The sequence below is a fragment of the Medicago truncatula genome, chromosome 5 (assembly GCF_003473485.1).
Source record: "Medicago truncatula cultivar Jemalong A17 chromosome 5, MtrunA17r5.0-ANR, whole genome shotgun sequence".
Lineage (NCBI taxonomy): Eukaryota > Viridiplantae > Streptophyta > Magnoliopsida > Fabales > Fabaceae > Medicago > Medicago truncatula.
In genome coordinates this window covers 5068054-5095022 of record NC_053046.1, presented here as the reverse complement: position 1 = coordinate 5095022, position 26969 = coordinate 5068054, and the positions used below count along the sequence as shown (strand labels likewise).

General features: G+C 31.3%; 1 protein-coding gene and 2 long non-coding RNA genes across 4 annotated transcripts; 1 reads left to right on the top strand and 2 right to left on the bottom strand.

Annotated features, from left to right (window-relative positions):
• Positions 1-6872: 6872 nt before the first annotated feature.
• On the bottom strand, positions 6873-9921 carry LOC112421885 (uncharacterized). The gene is made up of 5 exons (XR_005646201.1): positions 9481-9921; positions 9212-9238; positions 8656-8792; positions 8450-8560; positions 6873-7420 (listed from the first exon to the last, which is right to left on the bottom strand). It is a non-coding gene; the product is annotated as an uncharacterized lncRNA (long non-coding RNA).
• Positions 9922-12104: 2183 nt separating this feature from the next.
• LOC11419693 (uncharacterized) lies at positions 12105-14184 on the bottom strand. Of its 2 annotated transcripts, none has more exons than XR_005646179.1 (3): positions 14016-14184; positions 12947-13376; positions 12105-12367 (listed from the first exon to the last, which is right to left on the bottom strand). It is a non-coding gene; the product is annotated as an uncharacterized lncRNA (long non-coding RNA). The 2 variants fall into 2 exon arrangements; XR_003011994.2 differs by having other exon boundaries at positions 12947-13362; positions 14016-14182.
• Positions 14185-23177: 8993 nt separating this feature from the next.
• On the top strand, positions 23178-25385 carry LOC11421819 (homeobox-leucine zipper protein HAT22). Its single transcript, XM_003611476.4, has 3 exons — positions 23178-23857; positions 23975-24054; positions 24737-25385. Exons 1-3 carry the CDS (start codon positions 23417-23419, stop codon positions 25026-25028), a joined length of 813 nt encoding a protein of 270 aa, XP_003611524.1. The 5' UTR covers positions 23178-23416; the 3' UTR covers positions 25029-25385.
• Positions 25386-26969: the final 1584 nt, after the last annotated feature.

The following is a 26969-nucleotide window of genomic DNA, read 5'->3' as shown; positions in this document are numbered from 1 at the left end:
TTCTTTGTACTTCCTCCGTTTTTAAATATAAATAAAATTGATTTTTTAGATTTATTCATTTAATGATGTATGTGGTCCATATTATGAACAACATTCATCATTAAATGAATGAATCTAAAATGTGAATTTTACTTATATTTAAAAACAGATGGAGTAATTGATTTATGATTATGATGAGTTGGATTGGGACAAACTATTTATTGTCCCAAGTGACAAGGATGATACCCTATGTATATCCATCCATGGGTTGGTTAGTCTACACCATGCCGGTGGGGCAATTGATTTTTTTCTTAAAGTTGCTTGTTTGACTGGTTAACCTATTTATTAACCTATATTTATATACACGTAGATGGTCCAACTCAAAATATTAATTGGTTTATAAATAAAATTGTAAAAAAAAATCATATTCTTGTAAAAATAGTTTTAAAATAAATAAACAAATAAGTTGGGCTTCGGAACTCATCTAGGTCAGGATATACTTCAATATTATATTTAAAAAGCGTTTATGAATCATCCATTTAGATTTTGTTTGCGAGTTTGGATGGGAATGGAGGGGAAGAGTTTGAAAAGAAAAAAAAAAACGAGTAAATGGAAGAAATAGATGACATTGAGAGGGGAAGGCTTTGGGGGTTCATTTTTTTTTTATAAAACAAAACCTCCTCATCCAAGGGAACTCAAAAATTGTATAGGAGGAGGGTTGTGGGGTTTTTTTGGAGGATTTATAGGAATTCTTCAAATTTAATTTATGTAGTTATAATATTCTTAAAATTAAAAATATATTTATCATAAACATTAATTTATCATTGAATAGTGCTATTACCAGCTACAAAAATTGTCCCAAGCATTTCACAACGTGTGTGCACAGTTGGATTTTGTTATTTACTAAAATACATGTGTGAGTGGATTGTTATAAATATAATTATTAATAGAAAGAGTGTGTTTCATTTAACAAGTAACTAGACTTTTGACCCGTGCGTTATAATGCTTGACAGTGTACAGTGAAATAGTCCTTGACAAACGTTAAAATATAAATAAAGCAAGCGCATCACATTTGAAATAAAAGTAATAGTATAACAAAACATTAATAATAGGCTAAATTGTATTTTTGGTCTCTTAACTATTTAGGTAGTATCGCTTTGGTCCTCTAATTAAAATTCGATTTATTTTGGTCCTTTAACTTCTTTTTGTTACACATTTTGGTCCTTTCTGTTAGTTTTAAGGCTTAATTGCACTTTTGGACCCCTATCTTTCCAAAAGTTGCGGTTATGGACCCCTAACTAATTTAAATACAAAACAGTCCCCTATGTTTTGATTTTTTGGCAGTTTTGGACCCTCAATCCATTGTTGACTCGGTCAACGCTGACGTGGCATCCTAAGTGAGGTGCCACTTGTCAAAACTTTTTTTTTTTTGCCTTGGGGGTCCAAAACTGCTAAAGAATCAAAACATAAGGGGTTGTTTTGTATTTAAATTAGTTAGGGGTCCATAACTGCAACTTTTGGAAAGATAGGGGTCCAAAAGTGCAATTAAGCCTAGTTTTAATTCAAAAACGTTAGGTTTTCTTCATCTTCTTTTCCTCTTTTTCATTTTCATATGATCTCCATCAACTTTCAACAACAAGAATCCCATAAAAATTTCAGAAGAAAATGAAGAAAACCTAACGTTTTTGAATTAAAACTAACGGAAAGGACCAAAATGTGTAACGGGAAGAAGTTAAGGAACCAAAATAAATTGAATTTTAGTTAAGGGACCAAAGCGATACTACCTAAATAGTTAAGGGACCAAAAATTCAATTTCGCCTTAATAATAATATCCAAAGTTTGTTTGACATAGGAACCAACTAAAATACATTTTGGAATATTTATAGACCACATTTGATGTTACATTATTTGTATCATCTCCTTCGTCATCATCAACCAATATCTTCAAGCTCTTCCTATTAGTAACTCTAGACACGGCAACATATAGTTGCGCATTTAAGAAAATTGATTGAAGCAGATAGATTCCAACATGTTTAAGTGATTGTCCTTGAATTATATTGATAGTCATAGCAAAGGAAACAATCAATGAAAATTGTCTTCGTTGAAACATGAATGAGATTCTTTTATCAGATGGAATCAACGATAACCTTGGAATATAATCCTTTTGGAATTCCAGAAGCAACAATTGTCTTCTAACATTTTGAAACTATCATGTATTTATCTAACAATTTGAAACTTCAAAAAAAAAAAACAAAACTAACGATATTTTTTGGTAGAGCAAAATCTAACAATTTGAAGCATTATGTTATCTTTCAAATACTATAAAGAAAAAAGAATATAACATTATAGTTTGCTTATTTAATTTTAGGCTAGTCTATGTAGATCAAATAAACTCTAATCATTACATGTCTACGCCACGAACAATTTTACAACATGACAGTAAGCAACCATGTCACTCAATCATCAGTAAGTACAAAACCAAGCCGAAATAGTATACGACAAAACAGTTGTTGCATTGCTCAAGAACGCTGCACAGTTTCATTATCAACACACCAAGGGGCATAACTGCAGCAATGATTCAAGTGAGTGCCATCATATGACTTAAAACAACCTTTCATGCACAACTTCATGTTTTTAATTCTTTTCTTCACTGCACAATGAAACCAAAAGGTTACAAACTCCCTCAATAACTCAATTAGTAGACACCAAGCCCTCTATACAAACCCATGATCAAACTTACTCCAAATTTTCCTTTAAAAGGCACTAGGTCACACACAACCCACATTATGACAATTAATACAAAATCACTTTGGTCACAAAGATGAATTTTACAAAAAAGTGAGTCGATCTATAAACTACATGGCTGAACCCATCTCTAATCTTGAGTATATAACAAAGACAAACAAATCATAAAGAAAAGCATGAGATTCGTTTGCCCAAGGACAATAAATTCATAATACTCTCATGTTAGGCCAAGGAATGCTTTCCCACCAAAACAATTAAAAGGGACACCGCATGCACATCAAAGTGTTGCATAAAAGTCTATCAACTTAAAAAGGGATACCAAAGAATCAACTGAAAAAGGGTTGTCCTCACATTGAAAGGGAACAAACCATGCATACCATAGACTTTTTGAAGAAAAAACACCTAACTATAAGCCAAAATCATGGGGGATGAAATAATAAAATGCCAAAACATATATATAAAATATGTGATATGCCCCAGCCATTCAAGTATGAAAATATTAGTAAGATAACACTTTCATTTCAACCACAGAAGGGATGCCAAAGAAATATGGCTTTCACTTCAATCATATTTATTTCATAATTTTTAGTAGGTAACTTGATTAGTATTAAAAGCTATTAATTGAAAGGGGTACTAAACATATTTTACATATGCAAGGGACTGTATACAACCAAACCCTTTTGGCGTTTATTCAACATTCATACAATTTCATAATGATTTCTAAACCCTTAACGATATGCGTGTTCATCATATATATATATATGATATATGGAAAGATAAAACAAACTCGATAATTCAAAGAAAAAATAACAAAAGAGATGAATTGAATAGACTAAACAAAAGATGAAGGACACTACACATATCACATAAAATAATTAGAGTAGATATGAGAGAAGCAAGGTGATACTAAATGCATTTCAAATTCACTTGCTTGCATAACTGGTAAAATAATTCAAAATCAAGTTTGAAATCTCTAATCCTTACTATGAACATTTTCTTTTATATTTTGAGTAATATATGCTAAGTGAACCTTTACTAACTATAAGCTTTAGGGCTCAACTTGAAGCAACCTTAATAAATTTATTTTAGAAACAAAACGAATAGACTGCAAAAATGCACTGCACCTTCATATGTCAATGTTGTTCTTGGCTAAAAAACCAATGTCAAAGGAAACTGCAGCAGGGCAACAAAACGCACAAAACAACCTCAACAGTGATTAAAGAAGCGAAGCTGAACTGATAACCCTGCAAAACAAAACTGCAGTTGCATAAACACAGACGGAAAACGAATCAAAGCAGAAAACATTCACATCAGACTTGCATTGCACAACACAGCTGCAGAAAACAACATGGAAGGCAGCCAACAATAAAAAAACTGAAATAGACTTGCAGCCGAAACAGAAAAGTACAAAAATGCATCAGCACTCAAACAAAAAGTAGTTGCTCCAAAACCCTGAACTAAATCAGCTCCTTCCCGTATTCTTATTATAATCCTTACTGATGAACATTTTCTTTTATATTTTGAGTAATACTCCATCCGTCCTGAAATATAAGCGAAAAAAAAAAAAAACACACTTATTAAGAAAATCAATCATTATTCATTGACTACTCTAAATTTTATCAAATAAAAATTCAATATTCCTAATTTACCCTTACACACATTGAAAACAAAAACACTTCATCAGTGACACATTATTAATCACGTGTACTATTTGTATTCCATGCAACTATCCCACTACCACCTAGTCTTAATGACAGATACTTGTAGTCTGCACCACCAACTGAAATCAAAACTTCTAATAATATCCTCCTTTTAACGAAATTTTTTGAATGGATTTTATACCCGCTAAATGAAAATTATCATTCCCGCCTATTAAATTAAAATTTCACATTTAAATAGCTAGTGAACTTTTAGAAATTGATTTAAACATGTCTTTAGATATTGATTTAGAAGCTCAACCTGATCCAAATGATGAAGGAGGTGACGTGGAAAACCGCAAGACTGTAATTACCGGCGGAGGTACTGCAGTTTTAGAAGCTCAACATGATCCAAATGATGAAGGAGGTGCTGCAATTTCAGAAGATGCTGCAATTTCAGAAGATGAACATGATGGTGATGATGAATTCGACGAAGGTGTTTCATGCAATTTCACATGTTAGATTTGTATTGTTATTACTACCCTTTAATCCAAAAGCAGTTCTTATGGTGTTTCATAGTTTTAATTTTATGATTGTTACTACCCTGTTAAATCATACTCAAATTTCATGATTGTTACTACCCTGTTATAACTACCATTATCATTTTTAAGTTTTAAGTTATGTTTTAATAACACGAAAGGAGTATTTGTAATGATGGTTTTATCTTATAACATTATTTATTAAGTTTTAATTTATCTTTGATTTATCCATGTGAGACAGAACCATCTAAAGGAAAGCGTTCATTTCTGAGTAATACCGAACGAGAGGCCGTTGCTCAGATATTGTTAAGCGAAAGTCATAATGGCAAGCTCAAACGCGGCACTGTGGTAAGATTGGCTTCAACTTATTCAGTCTCTAAAGATGTCATTTATCGAGTTTTGAAACAAATACGTCAAAGTGGAGATGCTCGCCATAAAAAAACAAAAAATTGTGGTAGAAAAAGAATTGAGGTTGATATGGAAAAAGTGTGTGACGTGCCGTTAGATAAGTGCAGTACATATAGAGCACTAGGACATGCCATAGGTGTTAACAAGAATATATTGCTGAGGAACAAAAAAGAAGGGATTTTACGACGAATTTCAAGTCCATTAAAGCCACATTTGAATGAAAACAATATGAAAAGTCGTCTTAGATTTTGCTTGTCCAATCTCGAGGATAGTAGCATTCCTCAAGAACCGAAGTTTAAGTCAATGTATAATGTCGTCCATATCGATGAAAAATGGTTTGAAATGACTAAAAAAAACAAGAAATATTACCTTTTATCAGATGAGGCTGACGCACATCATACGTGCAAAAACAAAAACTACATTACTAAGGTCATGGTTTTAGCCGCAGTGGCTCGACCTAGATTTGACAGTGATGGTAACGAGACGTTTTCAGGTAAAATAGGCATGTTCCCCCTAGTTCATGAAGTACCTGCAATAAGGTCAAGTGTCAACAGGGCAGCAGGAACACTTGTTACAAAACCGATTACTTCCATAACTAAATAAGTGTATCGTTGGTTCTTGATAAACAAGGTTTTACTGGCAATCAAAGAAAAATGGTCGCGTGAAAGTGTAGGTGAAACCATTTACATACAACAAGATAATGCACCGTGTCATATACGTGTAGACGATGCAAAATTTTGTGCAGCGGCTTCTGAAGGTGGGTTCGATATTCGTCTGACTTGTCAACCGCCAAATTCTCCGGACTTGAATGCTTTGGACTTGGTTTTTTTTAGTGCTATTCAGTCTTTGCAACAAAGGGAAGTGACCAGAACAGTCAATGAGCTTATCCAAGCTGTGCAAAATGCCTTTGACATATTTTCTAGTATAGATTCAAACAAGATTTTTCTGTCGCTCCAATTAGGCATGATTGAGATAATGAAGGCCAAAGGAAATAATGATTACAAAGCTCCTCATATGCAAAAAGATGCGCTTTTTAGACAAGACAAGCTACCCACTACCCTAGATTGTGATTGGCACTTGGTCACTGAAACTATGGAATACTTAAACAATGTTCATTAAGGTAATTTTTCTATGCTAATATTTTTTCCTTGTTTCAAAGTGATTGAGTAGGTAATTTTCTGATGGACTTTTGCTTATTTAGGTATTCAAATATTGATTGATGATGGCGTGTGGTATTGTTTGAGGAGGCTGGTGCGGAAGTTTATCGTGATCAAGCTTTGTTTGTGATCAAGATTTGTTTGGATGATACTAGCTATGTTTTGTGTTTTTGTGAACAATGAATTGAGTTTACTACATGCAACTAATTAGCCTTAGTAAAATAAAGGAAATTGATTTGTTTTCAATTTCTTCGTACTCTTTTTGTTTGCGGTGCAGTAGTAGTATTGAACCTTGTTTATGGTTATTTATTTTAATTTTTCTGGAATAATGAGAATTTTGTAATGCAATAGTATAAATAGTGTTTATTCTTCAAATACCCATAAACAAATAATAACGACTCATAAGCTGAAGATATTAGCCAATTCCATTAATTCAAATAATAGAAGAAGATACAATTCATTCAATTCCATGTAGTATCAAATTATGAATGATTAGCCAAAGATAGAAAAGAAACACACAACATAATTATTCATAATTTGCCTTGCTTTATTTTCAATGACGTCTAGTATGAAGAATCCACAAAAATCTTCAGCCACCAATGAACCTCTTCATTCAATTCTTCATTTTCATATCCAAAGTCCAATCCCTCTTCTGGAAATTTATTCAAATCCAAATCAACCCTGTTCAAATCCAAAAACCTTATATCATAGGGTTCAATAACTTGCAAATCTAAACCATGTTTCTCCTCCCTTGCATTAGATTCACCTTCCATTCCATTTGATGACTTTGTTTTTAAGCATTTTACCTCGTTATCAATTTGAGAAATTACTTCTTGATCTTGGTCACTCTCCACCTCTTTATCTAATGTGTCTTCCACAATAAGAAGTGACAAATTCTCTGTGTCTTCTTCAATTCCCAAATCAAATGATGGTCCATCAAACAAAGGTTGGTGTCCTGCCATTTTTGTGTGATAGAGATAAAAGAAGAATATTAAACTTCAAATGGAGAAGGAAGCATGAATACTATCATGTGATTTCAATACACTAAATAGTTGTAATCCTGTTGATTTCAATACCGTAAACCATGATTCCAATACACTTAACTATTGCAGGTACTTAATATTAGTGGCATTCCAATTCCAATACTCCTTAAACACGCTTAGGTAATTGAACTTTCAATGTTCATGCTCCATAAATGTAAAAGGGTAAATTTGGAACACTAGATTAAAATTGGTCAACTTTAATTTTTTTTGCTTATATTTTGGGACAAAAAAAATGGCCTTTTTTTGCTTATATTTCAGGACTGAGGGAGTATATGCTAAGTGAACCTTTACTAACTATAAACTTTAGGGCTCAACTTGAAGGAACCTTATTAAATTTAGGGTTAATAGTGTTTTTCACCCTGTAATATATGTCGTTTCTGGTTTTCGCCCCTATAAAATTTTCGGTTTGATTTGCACCCTCGTAAAATTTTTATTTTCCGGAAAACACCCCTAATAGGCCATTTTCAGAATTTTTTTTCAAGAAATTTTGGTTTTTGAATGGCCTATTAAGGATGTTTTCCGGAAAATAAATTTTTTACGAGGGTGAAAATCAAACCGAAAATTTTATAGGGACGAAAACCGGAAATGACATATATTACAGGGGTGAAAAGCACTATTAACCCTTAAATTTATCTTAGAAACAAAAAGAATAGACTGCAAAAATGTAGCGCTCCTTCCCACGTCACTATTGTTCTAAGCTAAAAATCAATTTTGAAACAACTAATAAAACCTCTTTTTAGTAATTGTTTTCCTCCTTGATAAACCTCTTATTCCTCTTTTACCAATGCATCCACATTATGTTGTAAATTTTTTTAGCACAAAACGTAGTTTTTAGAATTTTTTAGAATAAAGAAAGAAACAATAAACCTTCAATAGGTGCCGGCGGCGGCCGCTTTGAGCACTTCAAAAGAGAAAAACAGAGGAAGGAATAAAAGAATTACCATGTTTTTCCAACAATCTTGACGGATGAGATCAGTGCCAAATTTGATTAAGCATTTGGCGACATCGATTCAACAGTGGAGAGAAGTAATAAAGAACAAACAATAAACAAACTAAGGACATATTAGAGGTTGTCTGAGGCATAATTCCAAATTACAAAATGAAAAAAAGAAAAAAAAAGTATCGAACAATTAATTGTTATCCTCACATAAGAATTTGAAGAATCTCTAGTCACATGGAAGAAAGGAATGTGATTACCATCGCCAAGTTGTGTTTCATCATCATCAGAATCCTCAACATTTTCAAATGTATTAAGTCCCAACGATTTCGAAATTTGAGCACTCACTGCAGCCAAAACACACAAATAATATAAGTCAAATTATAGGTGAAAGTTCATAAAAACATTATATCAAAAAGATGGGGGAGGCAAAAGTAAGTGGAAAAATTGATTCACAAAGCCTACCATATAAGAAACAGATGCAGATTCCAGTTTGGTTTTGTTTAACTTCGGATAATAACAATTGAAAGCATAACATGTATTTTTAAGATGTAAATAAATCATATTAATAGGTGCATACTATCAATTTTCTGCAAGATTTTCTTTCTGCATACATAGTAAAAATAAAAGAGCAATATACAGTAAACATAAGATGAAGTTTAATTTCATTGTTAAAAAAATAAAATATTAACTTAAATGGGACAAAAGCAATATACATAACACAAAAGCAAAAATAAAAGAACCATGGAGAATGTGATGGGATTACCTGTATCTTCAAAAACTCTTCTTTAATCTGGGGAATAGAAAAAATGGTGATTTAAATATGAGCAGAAGAGAATAAATGAGTAAAAGGTCAGTGGGCATGTAAAATCAAACTCAAAATCAAATTTTTACTAAACTATCAAAAGATCGTGTTTATCCCCTCAAAAACCCTAAAAACAGAATCAAAAAATTAAATTCGAGCCATCTAGTGTAGCGTGCGACCATGAAAATAAATTGAATCAATTAAAGGAAAGAGTATAGGAATTGAGATACATGAGATCGATAGAAGAAGCAGATGAGAGCAGTGGGGGCGAGAAGAGGGAAACATGCATAGCAGAGAGAGAGAGACGAACATGGTCATAGCTTGCTGGGAAGGACCAAGTAATCGAGAGAGAGAGAGAGAGAGTTTGATTTGGTTAAGGGAAAAGAGGAAGAAGATGGGTTATGTTACGAGAGATGATACCAATTAATTATCACGTTCACCATCTAGAGGGAGTTTGTTAGGGTTAATTAAATAACGGTAATACATTAAAATTAACCATTAAAATTAGGTTAAATATAGGGCAACATTTTGCATTCTGATTAACTTTAAAATATTTCATCATGGTTTGGTGGAGAGAACGTGGGCCAGATATACTAAAATATCAACACTGTTCGTGATCTAGTCAGGATAAACTCTCCCGCGAAACAAAGCATTTTCCTTTATCATTCTCTAAAAATTACTCTTTCAAAAAATTTAAATTTTTTTTATCATTTTTTCAAAAAAAAAAAATTAATCATAAACATTAATTTATCTTATTAATTATTCATTTTTTTTTTCATTCATTGATTCTTAATCCACTCTGTCTTTTATATAAAATAATTGGAAATCAGATAAATTTTAATCAATCAATTAAAGTGACACTACTAACTATTTTACAACATTTCTCTGAATGATTTAAACTATGTATTTTTTTTCGGCTTTCGCACCGGTTTTCGACCACCAAAGGTGGGCGACTAATCCGGCTCGTGCGTAGAAGCATGCGCATTGACCAAGCGCTGTTCCCCCTGGAAATCAACCCCGGTATTCCACGGATACGTGCTTGGAAGGAGCTCTTTGCCACCGGAACCCAAACAACTTGGTTTACACTATGTCATTTTAGGTTACAAGATTAAGTTTTTTTTAGAGGTTACAAGATTAAGCTATTATCGTTGAACTTGCACCTTATAGACCCACTACTACAATAATGACAATTAGTAACACTTGAAAATTGTAACTAAATCAAGAAAAATGTTACTAATTAAATTTAGCAACACTTGAACAATTGTTAGGTAAAGCCCGTGTTACTAAAGTGTTTTAGTTACATTTTATAGTACTATCTGTAACAATCAAAAAGTGTTGCAAATGGTACCTTATTGTAACACTTTTTGTATCACTTGTAACAATAAAAAAGTGTTACATTTATAATTTTGAGGAGTTGTAAAAAGTGTCGCAAAATTGTCTAAACTAATTTTTTTTTAATTTACCAAATTTGTCTTTGCTTAAATTTCATTCATATTTGAATTAACCAATATTAGATACAAGTTTTAATAACTAGTTTGAATTACATACTCTATAAAATGTCCCCCCTTCACTGTTCTTATTCTTGCATAACAAAAATAAACTATGCAACACAATTTGAACTATATGATGAGTCAGTTATTATCTATTTTTATATGTTATTTAGTTTAGTTTTAATTAGATTTTATTTTATTTTATATTAGTATTATTTTCTTTTTGAGATAGTTTACTACAAATTGCATTTTATTATATTTCAGGAATGAATATTTGATGGATTGAATCTTGGAGCAAAAGAAAGGGATTTGGAGCTGATTTAGTGTGAAAATACGAAGATTCAGAGACAAAAATATGTCTCCCCCAAAGTCATAAGCTTGGCACGGCCCGTGCTAGCATTGGCACGGCCGTGCCACCCTCCAGAGTCACTTTTGCTGCTTTTGCTTAGATTTTAAGCTACTCTATTTTAGCCCGCAGTTTCTTCTGGAACATTCTAGTGATATAATTGCTTAGATTTTAAGTCGAATGTATGCTATAAATAGAGTAGCCAGCCATCACAAATATTCATCTTTTCTTGAAATTTGGAATTCAATAAGTGACAATTGTCTTTCTAATAAAAAATCTTTTCTTTTCTTTTACTTTCTTGTCATTTACTTTTATGTTTTCTCTCTTCTTCCCCATGTCTACGATGAACATGAGTGAGTAGACTTCTCTTTATCTTGGGATTGTTGGATAAGTCTAAATGACATAATCCTAATCAAGCCAAGCTCTAAGCCTTAATCTTATGTAACCCTAATTTCTTATCTAAGTTCACCGCTTTAACATGGATAAACCATTATCAAACTGTGGAAACGAAAGTGGAAGGTTTGATAATTGTTTATCCATTATCTCAAATATCAATTCATAAAACGAAAGTGGAGCTTTGATATTCGAACAAGTGAATTTAGACAAGGATTGCAAAGGCAACGAAATAGTCTTTGCAATCTTTGAGACACATAGTTTAGATCTTCAAGGGAACTAATAATGATCAAGTCAGCGAAATAGGCTTGGTTGTTAGAGGAACCAAAATCTAATAGTAATCAAATCAGCGAAATAGGCTTGGTTGCTAGAGGAACAAAAGAGAAACTGTCTTGAGAAATTAGGTCTAGCATAAAGTTATAAGCTTATAGTTTGGTTTGTGAAGGACTTGTTATTTAGATGAACCAATGATCCCAAGGCTCCTTTTATATTATTATCTTTCAATCGTTCGAAAACCCCAACTTACAACTTGTTTCTCCTCTAATCATCATCAAGGGTTAATTGAATTAAATTACTCCCTGTCCGAACGATACTCTTTTCATACTACTTCGGTAAGACTGTGCACTTGCGGTTTTATCTCATCACTATACAACACAATTTGAATTACATACAAAAATGATTACAAGGTTTCATCCAACACAATTTCCCCCCTTCTCTTTAAGGTCATCAAGCTGCACAGGAGAAATGCAAGCCTTCTCTTTAACCTCCTTTGTCTTGTGGCGTTGCTTATCCGCAATCATCTTCATAATGTTCTGCCTGCAAGATTGCAGACATCCCTTCCTTATCTCATCACCAGTATTGCGCATCAATTTAATGCAAAGGACGATTCTGTCATGAGAATCATTATCAATTGAATGTGGCAAAACTGAAACTTACCAAACTGCAACTTTGATACCATGCTCAACAAGGACACTAAGAAAAACAAGTGTAATAGCTAATAGAGATAATCTTAGAATTCACAAGTCAATTAGAATAAACAACAACAGCAGGGGAATTTGCATTCAACAGAGACTTCATAAATAATGGAGACAAAACTCAATTAGAATAAACTCCCCAAATTACATGAGCGTTTGTATTTGAACATGATAGAAGTTTAACTCTAATAGAGATAATCTTAGAATTCAAATCATATATCAATTCAAACATATGTACAGTGATAGAAAAATATATATGGCACTGGGAAAACATTTGAAGGAACTTGGTGGCTGTCATAGATTCAGTGGAGGATGTCCTAGTGGCCACTAATCTTAAGGTGTCACATGAATAACATTCAACTATTTGCTATGTCCAATTCCATTTTAAGTGGTAATATAGACCAAAGATAATTAAGTGGCTTTGAGCTAGGAATCAAATGTTGTTGTTACAATACTAGCTATCAGTATGATGAGTATCAGAATTTTTGCTTACCGAATTTTTCATCCAGGATCTTCACACAGGGAGCAAGACAGTTTGCGGTGCAGGAAGCATTGTTGTACATTAAGAAACATAAAAATGAATATGAATATCAATCAAAACACATCATTATCTTGCATTGACATTCTCAGTTGTGATACCCTTGTTCTCAACCTCAACATTCACAACGAGGTCAACAACTTAAATATTAAAGCCTTACCTTATGATGTCGGCTACTTCATGGCCGTAGTCTTGCTCATTTACGTTCTAGATATAAAATTTTAAATGCATCATGGATAAAATCCACAAATAATGAAAAATAGGAAACTAGACCCCTTACCATTTCCTCCAATTGAACTCCAATACATTGATAGATCTTGTCGAACTCAGCCCTACTAACATCACAAATTTGTTGCCATGCCCTGCGATACCTAGCATCCCCACTCTGAGATAAATATTAACACATTCCGAACAAATAATTCTGTTCGTTTTGCAGAATTGAAACACATTTAAAGAGCATAGATGCTGGAGAATCACATTACAGATTTTTGAGAAGTAAATAAAATTTGGTTCAAGCATTTTATCAAACAAAAATCAAGCATTGTACCATAAAGGTTGATTGAGGCATTTTATCAAACACAAAACAAGAACTGTGTCATAAAGTTTAGTTGAAGCATTTTATCGAACACAAAACAAGCATTCTACCACGAATCAAAACAAAAGCAAAATGAAAACAATAACCAACACAACACAAAACTCACACTTCATCTCAACCATTTTTACAACGTGAAAAACAAAAGTGAAAGAAAAAAAAAAAGCAAGGCATTAGAACAATGGGAATACCTTCAGCAAAGATAGCTAATGGAGATGTGAAACCAAAAATGAAAACAAATACATAATCAAAGATCAAATCAAATATGAAATGGAAGATGGAATTGAATATGAAAAGATGAATTCAAATATGAAATTGAAGATGAAATCGAATAAAAAATCATAGATGAAATCAAATACGAAATCAAAGATGAAAAACAAATACAAAATCGAAGATGAAATCGAATACGGAATTGAAGGTTTGAGAATTCACCTGTGATCGGAATCGCACATTTAGCTTGCGGCCATGTTCAAACGTTTGCTTCATCTTCGATTTGATCGGAATTGAAGGTTAGTTCGAACACATGAGAGAGAGAGAGAGAGAGAGAGAGAGAGAGAGAGAGAGTTGAAATGTTTTTTTTGTTTTAGTGGAATAAATGTGTTATGATATAAACACTACTAAGTTAGTAATATTAACACTCCTGAAAATGAGTGTTACCAATGTAACACTTCTTAAAAAATGTTAGAAAAATCTTTATATTGGTAACCATTAAGTAAGTGTTGCAAGGTGAATGTTATTAAAACACATAAGTGTAATAGTGGTACCAATTCATCAATTTCCTGATCAAATTGATAAGTTTATGTCGATATTTTAATTCGTGATTTTTAAATAATTTTGAATTAACAAATGTATATATTAGTCATGTTAGTTCAATTGCTATTCTTTTAGAGTAAATCGACTTATTAATTCTTTAAATTGTAAAATAGCAATTAAGTCCCTCAAATTGAAGTTTTAAATGTTAGTCGGATTAATTCCTCAAAATTGCAAATAAGTCTGTTGAATTGGAACTCCTTCAAAAAAAAGTCTGTTGAATTGAATAATGTTAGTCAATTTAGTCTTCTTTTTTTTAAAACAATTGAACACTATAATTTATTTATTTCTCCTAGACTATAAATTATTTATTTATATTTTAGTCCTTACTTACGGCAGCCATTATTATTATAAGCGATGGTTGAAAGATAGAAAATGTAAAAGTGGGAAGGCGAAGTAAAGAAATGCAGCGATATGTCTGTCAAAGGTAAGTGTAAATATGAAAAATCAATTTTTTTGTTCTTCTGAAAACATGGCCCAATTCCTTAAAAAAGATGGCCCAATGTTTTCTTTTCACAAAAACATGACCTCTGCTCGTGGCATAGTTAGAAAATTTCTCAATCCACCCTCTAATATAACCTCAAATCTTCCAATTTACCCACTGAATTAATCCTTCTTGTTTACGATATCATGACTCAAAACATGATATCGTAAACAAGACACAAGACATAGATTATCAATTTTTTTGATTCAAATGACTCAAAACATGAGATCGTAAACAAGACACAAGACTCATACTTGACTAGAGTAGATAAAATATACCAACATACACATAACCAATTAAACGAAAAGATGGATGGGGTGCACAAGACCAAACTACGCATGTTTCTAACAAAGCTACGACTAATAGCCTCACAATAAACTTTAAAAGGAAATGGATGAACCAATAAACTTTTAGAAACTTATTGACAAATCTCCTTACCCATTCAAAATAAATTATAACCTAGTTTCAATTTTTTACTATAACAACGTCAAACTAAAGTTGTTTGGAATCAATGATAATATTAGACTATGTGATTTGAAGAGCCAACAAAATGGTCATCTCAATTACGATGATATGAGAAGGATAATATGTGTTGAGTATCATTGTTCATTGATTAACTCACTTATAGTTTAAAAAGATTAATTTAGCTCAATTCATCATGTATTCACCCATTATTTTAGCTATCCATTAACTTGACTGTTAATTGTTTTCGGCTAACAAAATAAAATATTTTTTGGTATAAGTAAATTAACTTTTTATTCACTTTTTGACTGTGTATATAACTTTAATCATAAATATTTTGGGATAAAATGTTGTGTAGGTGAAATCCAAATTTAATGTGATCGCAAACTGCATGTAGACATGTGGTTAGATAATCCATGAGTGTTCGATTAAGATCAAACGATTCTATAATAGAGCATATTTTATTGACTTAAAATAAAAAATTATCAACTTTAAATTAGAATCGTTCAATCCTAATGAGACGATGATATAAGCCTGATTGAATGCAATATGTGACTGCACAATCCCAATCCATGCAAGTGGACCTTGTAACACTGCCGACTGCAGTGTCGACAGTGAGTTAGTCATTGTTTCCTTGAATAGGACATTAGGTACGCACGCTAAGATGAGACATATAACATTCAAAAAAGAAAAATAATAATTAAAATTAAACAAGTCTCTTAATAAAATATATAAAATTAGAGGTGAAAAAGAAGAATAAACAAAAAGAAAAGAGTGGATGAAAGAGCAAGAAAGCAACATGGTCGGCTGACCTTATTAAAGGCAGGAGGAAGCCAGGAACAAACAAAGAAGGACATCATAACCAAAACCTTATCTTAAATTCTCATATCACTTGATCCCATATTCTACGCTCCATAATCATCTACCTCCCACGGAATCAAATGCCCATCATACCAAATCATTGGTGGACCCATGTGTCTATATTTCCTCACACATACCCTCATCCTTTCCTCGTGCCCCTCATCTTTACACGCCACATGTATTTTATGGTTACAATTTAAATTAAGATTTTATTCGTGTACTCCGTGAGTGTAAAGCTGTTTTACACTATTGACAATATAGTGTGACACAATCGATAGATATTTCCTCCGTCTTATTTTATCTTAACCTTTTTTCTTTTCAAACATATTAAGAAAAAGTGTATTGAAAAATAGTTTTGAGTGTCTTATTAAATATTTGTGCATTTTTTCTTATCATAAATGTAAAGTAAAATATATTGAATTGGGAGCAATGGAAGTAGTATTAATTAGAGTTATAATTGAAAAAATAATTATTGTTGTATTGAAAAGTGAAATGGATCAATTTTTTTGGAACAATATTTTTTAGCAAATGACTCAGTTATTATGGAACGATTGGAATAATTGATTCTATTAAACATCGTGAGTTTGATCCATGGTTCGACATGAAATACCTTTTGTTGAAAGAGAACAATCCTTAAGTGAATCTGCGTGTATCGAACGATCAGTCTCTAGCTTCTGACTGAGATACCTTGGACGACCTAAAAAATGTTTTACACATTTAGACGATCTTAACTATTTGATTATTATAAATAATTGACTTTATTTATAACTATTTTTAAGGTCAATTATTTAATTGTGATTTATTGACATCGTAAAACTTATTATATTATTATTGAAAAATGTTTTTTTGAAAAGATCAAAATAAAATATATTACGAACGTACTAACTTTCCAGCACAAGATGTATCATTGAATTAAACTCTCAAAGTTTTTATTTTTCAAACATGTATTATTTAGTGAAAATTATGTGTGGAGATGACATGAGAACAACCACCTATTTGTTTGGTTTAATGTCACTTTGTTTTGTGTGTGGAACCAGATTGCTTAAATTAGTGATATGATTAAGCCAACACCACGGACGCATTTGGTCATTAGTTTGTCATATGAATATTATTGTGATTATACCCAATCATCCCATTAAAGTGTATGTAGAATAATACCAGATATATACTATATATACTATATAATAATGTAAGAAATCTCATGCTCACACGTCCAACCAAGTATGAAAGCATTTCATATTCATTCTTAGAATTTTAATTTTCTTCACTGTTACAAAGTCAAATTCTATCTATCTGGGTTGGGTCCCAAATCAAAACAAAAGCAACGGTTACCCATCTACTTTTCTTTTTAGTATTCAGCCACTTGCTGACAAAAGCTCCACATAATCCTGTTCTAAATTATTTGGTACGTGACTGACTATCTTACTCGTTCAATCATTAACAAATTGTGATTTATACCCTTTTTAATACCTTTAATCGATGGAGATTAATATTATTTAAGCATAAAATACCAATCAACTTAAGCCACTGTTGTATACTCTTCTTGAAACACTTTATAGATGCCTGACGTCATAAATACTCATCCATGAGGTAATAAATAATACTGTAGTATGTTCATCCCTTTTTGTATTTGACATTTTCGCACGGAGAAAAGTTGAAAGAAAGATAAAACATTGATTTTACTACTAAATTGTGTTTATTAATTATAAATTACAAAATGAAAAATAATAATTTGAAAGCCACACATATAATATAAATTTAAGGTGCAATTATAAAAGAATTAATTAAAACTACATTTAAAATTAAAAGTGACATTTTCTTTGAGACAATTATTTATAAATAAAGTCATCCTTCAATTTTATTTTTATAAATAACGTCTTGTTCTGCAGACGAGTTTGAGTTGTCACGTGTGTGTGTGTTAAGTTAATGAAGCGTTATCTGAAATTCACACGTGCGTAATTATGAAATTTTGAATTCAAATTCAAATGAAGAAGTTCAGTTTAATAATTTTGACATTATCAATCGACTTATACCTTAATAACAATAATAATGGTTTTGATTAGCATTTTGTTTAATATGTCTACTTTTTTTTTAAGGAATTTAATATGTCTACTTTTTGACCTTATAAAGAATATAGAAGATGAGATAGGAATTAGATTCAGGTTCAAAAAGATAAACAAGTTGCATTCTTATTTTCAATATAATCATTTGTACCTGCCCACTTTTTGTGTACCCATGATGATGCATCCCGTTGAACTTCTTGTAAGCCGTAGATGCGTGGGCTTATTCCCATCGAACATGCTCAAATAATTCATTGTCAAGAAATTATTCGATTCCATTTTTACCAGCAGCTTAAATTCAGGACGTTTTGGCTATTTCACACGTATTAAGAAATGTAATTAATATTGTGTGGGGAAGAGAAATTATGAGTTGTTTTACAAAATTATCCTTAATAAATAAATGGTATGGAAAAGATAAATTAAATAATTGAAAGAAGAGAGAGTAATTAATAGTTAAGGATATAATAGGAAAAATAACATTAATATTTCATTGATATTGTAAAGCGACATATAATTTGGAACAAATTTTTTTTCCAAAGCGACATACAATTTGGGACGGAGGGAGTATATTTCTTTGTATTTTTTTTTTTTTTTTTTTTATCAAAACAGACCAAGGATATTATCATTCCAATTCCATCTCCAACAGTTTGTGGTCCATAGTTACACTGATTCCAATTTATTGTATACTAGTGTGGTAAGTGATGCAACTAAGCACGTGAATTTAATTCGTGTTGATGTCCTCTCAATTTCTAAAAGAAATGAAGATGTCCATTACTATGATTTTAACGTACAAATATTTAATTAATGTCGTTAATTTTAGAAATATGTGTAATTTTTCTTTTTCTTTTGGTACAATTTATGATATGTAATTACTCTTCAAGTCGAGGATATTGTTGCTAATGATTGATGAGTTTAGGTGGTTACATCCATGGACGGATGCATTCAAGGGCTTTTTTTTTGAAAGAAAGCATAATGCTCAATTTTCTCTATTTTTTTTAATAAATAAAACACATGCATAATGCTCAATTTTGTGTTATGCAATTGTATTGAGCTTGCTCTTACGTAAGCATTTCAAAAGATGAAGCAAGTGAAAATCGAAAAAAAAGATGAAGCATGTGATATCTAGTTGAGAATAATAAAACTAAATACTTTGGTTGCGAAATCTAAAACCTTTCATTCTTTAGTAGTAATGTACAAAGTGAGATTAAATACAATTCATATGATAATTTAAAAAAATATGTTCAGATTCTCGAAAAGGTTAAACCGTTAATATTTGTTTGTCAAATGTCAAGTGTTGAACGTGTTTTTTCAGCTATGAAAGTTGATAAGAGTAAGTGTAACCTATGTAACAAAATTGGTGATTAGTGGCTAAACGACTGTTTTGTAACCTATATATAAAGAGATGTTATTTTAACAATTAACAATGATATCATTTTAACTCATTTTCAACAAATAGACATGAGATGATTTTCATTGTAACGTATTAATTGTATCAAACAATATTACTTCTTATTTTTAATATAGTTTACATTATTGTTTCTTTAAATTTTTTGCCCCACATGTACCAAATGTCTAGATCCACCCCGGTTACATCCAAATTATAAATTAACGTTTAAATTGAGGAAACACGTGAAACTTTTTTTTTTTAATTTTTAATTTTTATAAAGACAGAGCATTACACTTCAAATTATAGATGATCTTAAATTTGTTTAACATGAGTTTTTTATTTTATTTTTTAAAGAACATGAGTTTTGGTTTTGAAGTTCCGTATTTTCGTTCTTTTGTTTTTCTTCTATCTTTCTATTTATTTTATCATTTTCAATCAATAAATTTTATTTGTGTATTTAAATATAAATTCATTCAAAAAAATCAATTTATTCTCTACTGTAATATCTAATACGATTTCAGAGTTAGAATTTTATTCATTTATTTATGTAATTAAATTTTAATTTGATGTTTGGGAAATTTACTTATCTAATTTAATCAACTTATTTTTAAAACTTTTTTTTTTTTTTTGAGCAAGTCTTATTTTTAAAACTTAAATTATAAGCAATGATTCAAACAAAATAAAAATCTTTTAATTTAAAAATATACAATCTATTTTAGATTAATATCTATATGAACAATGATTCAAACATGACTTTTACATACAAACAAATAAACATTTATCCATGAACAATGCATAATTGACAACAAAATTGTAGTCTTTCAAACTTTTACTTACGAAAAATTGATATTTAATGACGAATTTTGACCGTAGATACAATTTTTTTTCTTCAAATTTTGAGACCCTCTAAATTTGAAGTCCTATACTAAGGACTTTGTTGCTATGGCCGACCCTGTTGATATACCTAAAAAACATATGAAACGTGTTTAATATCATGACAAATTTATCAAAGTTATTGTGAACCACATCTTGAATTTGTACAATCATGGTAGCTCATAAATTTTTTAGCAAACTTATTATGATATTAAAGACACTTATAAGAGTTGATGGCAAGTTGCCAACACATGTAATTATTTCCGGCTGATTAATTATTTTATAGGTTTATCATTATTAACTATGAATGACCTAACTTTGGCTTAGCATAGCCGACATGCAATGCATTATTTGAAGTTCTTATAGAGTTATAGTACTAATACAAAAAAGTAGGTCCCAAACACTCCACATCAACTTTCTAGTTAAGCAAAGATCCGAATTCTTGTTGATGAATCATATTCTGGCACCATTATAATTCATTGAAACTCCAATTGTGTGTTGCACCTACTTTCTTTAATCTTATTTCCTATTGGAAACAAACAAACAGTGCACATCACTTTCTAATCCTACACACCTTCATAATAAGCTAGAGGAAAAACACGTCCAACACCATCCCTCAAATTCAACATTTCATTAAAAAAGTATGCATAATATTGGTAAGCAAAGTGACATGGCACCCATCTCTAACTAGTTCAATCATACACGAAGTGGGAGACAGTGCATGTGGATCTGTTGCATAACTTTGTCACAAACACACATGAACATTTATGGATACACCTGTTTCTAATCATGCTTTTTAATTTTTCGATTGTTATTATATTATTTATTTTCGGAAATAACTTATGAAGAAATCTTTGGATGATTTAATGCATACAGATTTTTTCTTGACTCAAGTTAATGCATATAGATATAGATGGGTCCTCTATCATTTGATATAGGTGTACATTTGTGTGTGAGAAAGAGGTATACGGATTGGGGCACCATCTCCTCCTAAGTTTTTTCTTATAAAAATATCTCCTCCTAATTTCTGCCATTTATAAAAAATACAGAAATAAATTTAAGATTAAAATGACATATTTTATATATTTTAAAAGCTACTTATATTTTTTAAATATTTTAAAAATTATGTTAGAGAGACTAAAACGACTAATTTAACCAAATAACTGAACTCAAATGATTAGTAAATTTTACTAATAGGATGAATTATTGAGGAGAACCTCAATTTTAATTCTTGGATGGAACGATTCTTAATCACATTATACTTATTTTTCAGTCAAACTTCAAAATACCGATCGAAAAGTTGACACACAAAAATTAAACTATTAATTAAAAAAAAATTAATTCAATGATATGTATAACGAATACCATAAATACACAAGGCAAGGAGTTCCGTTTCTTGGGCGTAAGCCCCTTGAAAGTTGAAACCACAAAAAATTAATCAAACCTAGAAGGACTAAATTAGGAGGGACACAAGTAAAGAAGGACAATAATTGGTGAGTATAAAATTCTTCAAAAACATATAATTGGTGAGTATAAAATTCTTCAAAAACATATAATTGGTGAGTATAATGTGAAGTGAAGCTACTACGTACACTATTTGGCCTACTTATAACAATTTTTTTTTTTTAAAATTCGATCTCCGATCCAAGAATCGACTAATCAGAGGGGACCAATCCCACCGCCCACTTGCGGGGCCTCCAAAATTGACACCAGAGAAAATCGAACCTGAGATCTCTGGAGGAGCAAACTCGAAGATCCCAAGTCAACCACTAGACCAACTCCAAATGGGTTTGCCTTATAACAATTATAAATACAGATGATTTCAACACATTTAAATACATATCAATTAAGTATTTAAAAATACATATTATATAATGTATTTTTGTTTTTATATATTTTTTCTTTTATTTGTATTTAAATCATTTTGATTTGGGATTGTGACCAATCAAATATCAATATTGTAACACCCATGGCTGACGAGGATGGGGAGTGGTCGCCGGTGCGCAAGACACAACAATGAGCGGCTCTCGCAACTTCTAGACAAATCGAATCACACCAGAATGAGAGAGATCCCGAGGCCGTGCATGTATGAGACTGTATGATTAAAGGAAAACTTATAAGAATTGTTTGGTATTATCTATATCAACAAGATGCATTTTCTTTTTGGTAGTCTATTTCATAAAAACTCCACAATTAAACGTGTTTGCCTTGGAGTAGTCTTTGAATGGATGAATGATCTATTGAAAGTTTTTTGATAAACGTGCGAGTGAAGACAAAACACGCTGAAAAGATTCATGTTGGTTTGAAGGTCAATAGATAATCCTTAAAATTGTCTGAGATGTTGTAAATATTATAAATAAATGTCAAAAGGCGAAAGAATATAGTTTACCATGTGCTCATGGTGCAACTCTAATTAATGCTCTTTCATTTAAAATCAACCGTGAATTTAAAATATCGACCAATGTATGTTGTAAACAATCTCCATCATTGATTTAAAATCAGCCGATTCAAACTACACAATCACTTTTACAACAGTCTACCTTTACCATTGATCGTGAGACTAATAAATCTAACAACAGTATATGTATGGAGAGGTTCAAATGGTCAACCTTTGTATAAGAATATAGATAGAAAAGACTTTTATTTTTCACTATTTCTTTCCGATATACCAAGATTCGTTCCCTACTTATTAATTCCTCCGTTTGATTATGATTAATAATAATCATAGCCACCCACCCACTCACCCACCCACCCAACGCCCCCACAAAAAGTCTTGTATTCATTCTCCACCTCCCTTTCTCTTCTAACCCTTTATAAACCTTACCATATTATCTAATTTTCCTAACAACTCATTCATCTAAACCTCCTTCTTCATTCTTCTCTCAACTATCAAAAAATGGGTCTTAATGATCAAGATTCTCTTCACCTTGTTCTAGGTTTATCTTTGAATACTTCTACTACTCCAAAGGAAATAACTACCACCACCCCCATGAATCCCTATTCCACCTCCAACGAGCCATCCTTAACGTTAGGACTCTCTGGTGAGAGTTATAACCTTATAAGTCACAAACAAGCTACCAAAGGTTATGGTGAGGAACTTTGTAGACAAACTTCATCACCTCATAGTGTTGTTAATTCATCTTTCTCAAGTGGGAGAGTACTGCAAGTGAAGAGGGAGAGAGATGAAGAAGAAGAAGAAGTAGAAGAAGAGAGGGTTTCTTCAAGAGTTAGTGATGAAGATGAAGATGCTACAAATGCTAGAAAGAAATTGAGGCTTACCAAAGAACAATCACTATTGCTTGAAGAAAGCTTCAAACTACACAGCACTCTCAATCCTGTAAATATTTTTCTCTTCTATTTTAAATTCTAATTAATTAGTGAAAATTAAATACATAATTAGAGTAATGATTAATAATAATATTAATATTAATATTCTGTTGGATTTGATTTTCAGAAACAAAAACAAGCTTTAGCGAGACAGTTGAATCTAAGGCCACGACAAGTTGAAGTATGGTTCCAGAATCGGAGAGCCAGGTACGGACATAAACTTTTTCATAAAGTCATGAAAATTAATATATAATATATTGAGATAAATTTAAATAATTTGATACAAAAAAAAGGAGCTACAAATTATGTACCACAAATTTGTCGCAGCTACTAAATTTATGGTAGCTAGCCATGGTAGCACGGCAGAGTTTTTGCATTTTTTTTGTTGCTATTTTTAGATATTTTATGAAAATCATCTATAAATGTTCTTTAAAAAGCTTATATTTAAGGATAATATTACAATTATGTGTTCCCAATAACATTTATAGATGATTTTCATAAAATATCTAAAAATAGCAACAAAAAAAATTAGGATATTATTATCCTAATTTTTTTTTCTCTGTTTCATATTAACTCTAAGATAAGAAAAAAAATTAGGATAATAATACAATTATGTTGCCAATAATTATAAGAGCAGTTTTTGTCCAAAAAAAAAATTATAAGAGCAATTTAAAAAAAATTAACTATTTTTTATTAGTTAAATAAGTTTTATTTTAAATCCTCTAAAAAAAAATCTTATATTAAAGTAAGGAGGGAATATAATTTAAAAAGCCTTCCTTTGCTTTTGGATTTGTGGTTGTTAAGTATGGATTTGACAGATTAAGCTAATAAATGTTGGTGCATGCTTGTTGTGACTTATATTAAATAAATTTTGGTTTGAATTTTACAGAACAAAGCTGAAACAAACAGAGGTGGATTGCGAGTTCTTGAAAAAATGTTGTGAAACATTAACAGACGAAAACAGGAGGCTCAAAAAGGAGTTACAAGAGCTGAAGTCATTGAAAGTAGCACAACCTTTGTACATGCCTATGCCTGCAGCCACCCTCTCCATCTGCCCGTCTTGCGAAAGACTCGGCCGCGTCGCCGACGGTGGTGGTGGTTCCAATAAGATCACTGCCTTCACTATGGCTCCAAATACTCATTTCTACAATCCTTTCAACAATCCTTCTGCAGCATGTTAAACAAAAAAAGAACAAATATGTCGAGTATAGTACGTATTTCCCACAACCATTGTATTTTTTTGGTTGAGGGATATATACGTTTTGCTAAGCTAGGGAAACGTACGTTGTAATTAGTTTAGCTAATACTGTAGAAAATTATAGTAACTGCTAATTATAGTTACTTTTAATTTTGTGTTTTCTTCCTATTGTATGTTTTATAAATCATTATAGAATACCTCATTCTAAGAATCTAAAGACATTAGTACTAGTATTTTTTCATTGTTTTTTTTTTTTTTTTTTGGGGTGTATTTTTTCATTGTTGAAGTTTGTTTTCTTCATTTTTCATGTATTGTTCCTTTGAAGAGTATTTTATCTCGACCCTTTGATCGAAAATGATAACATTATTTCTTGTGTTTCAATTAGTAGTTTTGTTTTTGCGCAGCAAATATGCAACAAGCATGGACTATGAAGTAATTCTTGTATAATAGAATTATGGAAGAACATGTTTTTTATTTTTTTTATGAAACCTATGGGAACAAATTTACTCACGGAATCAATCAATCAAATAAATTTGTTAAGACAAAATCACTTCATATATTATTGATATATGCACACACGTATACGTAGTTGATCCAGACGCGTGTAATAGTGCATGTAATAATAGTGATGTATAAATAATTATTAGGTATAGTTCCATTAAAAATACATATTTTTTAAGGAATTAAAAAAATACTTATATCGACACAATTTTGAAGTTAACTAGTTTCTTCCCACGGGTTAGGATATTTAGAATTCTTTCTACCAAATTGTCTAGTCTAAAATATATTAATAGCTAATGATATATTTGTTGAAATTAATAAGTTTCATGCTTGAAATGAATTATTAAATATTTGATTTTACAATAATTTTCACTATATTTTTTCTTGTCCTAATCTTTGTTATCATATTAAATAATAATAAAATGTTGATGATTATAATATATGATTAAGTTAGGGAAAGGTCCAAGGTGTGGATAGTGGATAGGGAAGTTAGGTCACGTGTTTTTGTCTGCAAATCAGTTACTCAAGGAGAGATTGAATGAATGAGTGAGTGAGAGAGAAAGAGAGAAAGGGAAGGTGCTGTCTAGAAAGAAAGGAACGGATGGTGAATGAATCACTCTTTGAAAAATTAAAATTATTATTAAGAGAGTTGATTTTATGTGTATGTGGTACCATCTTATGAGATGCTTTGCCTTTAAGGGAACTTGTGGGACACACCCCCACGTGATGACCCAATGGGAATGAGTCTATCTCAAAATCTTAACATGGGATTTCACTGACCCACCCTACTTTTGGTTGATTAGCAAAAAACCCTGGACCCCTAAACCCCACAAATTCCGGTTCACACGTCATCTCAGGTTCTCCTTATATACCCAATTTCAACGGTGTTGATCTCTTTTATTTCAACCCTACACACCGTATACGTGTTTCCCACGCTATCATGATTGGATTTGGAACTTTGAATGGACACTAGAGCATTCAATACGTAGCCAGAGATGTTCCTAACATATAACTGCATATTAGTACATGTAGCAAAATTAATAATACTAGTACTAGTAATAATAATTCAATGGTAAACAATGATTTTGATGCATAAGGGATCAAGGATTTTCAAATCATGGTGGTAAATTCTTTTTTTTTCTTTTGAATTGAGAAGCAGGTGATTTTTTGTGTGTCAAGAGGTTGTGTGCTAAGAGCTTTCTTGGTCATTGTATCTTAAAATTCTTAGTTGTTTGATTTTGAAGTAGTAGTTGATGTTCCTTATATTGTCTACTACAATTTTTCGATAGCTCGTTAGTCGTTTGGAGCGAGATTCTAAAGTGTCTCTTTTAATTAGATTTTCAGGCAATTTTTTGCACTTGTTCGAATGGGGGCTTATAGTAGTTATATTGTTGTTCGAGATTCTATTTTCATTTAGGAGCTC

Bases quoted from the DNA above. Each gene is read 5' to 3' on its own strand.
- LOC11421819 (XM_003611476.4), top strand. From the start codon at position 23,417: ATGGGTCTTAATGATCAAGATTCTCTTCACCTTGTTCTAGGTTTATCT. The intron at 23,858-23,974 runs GTAAATATTTTT...TTTGATTTTCAG, and splicing joins TACACAGCACTCTCAATCCT to AAACAAAAACAAGCTTTAGC. The intron at 24,055-24,736 runs GTACGGACATAA...TGAATTTTACAG, and splicing joins TTCCAGAATCGGAGAGCCAG to AACAAAGCTGAAACAAACAG.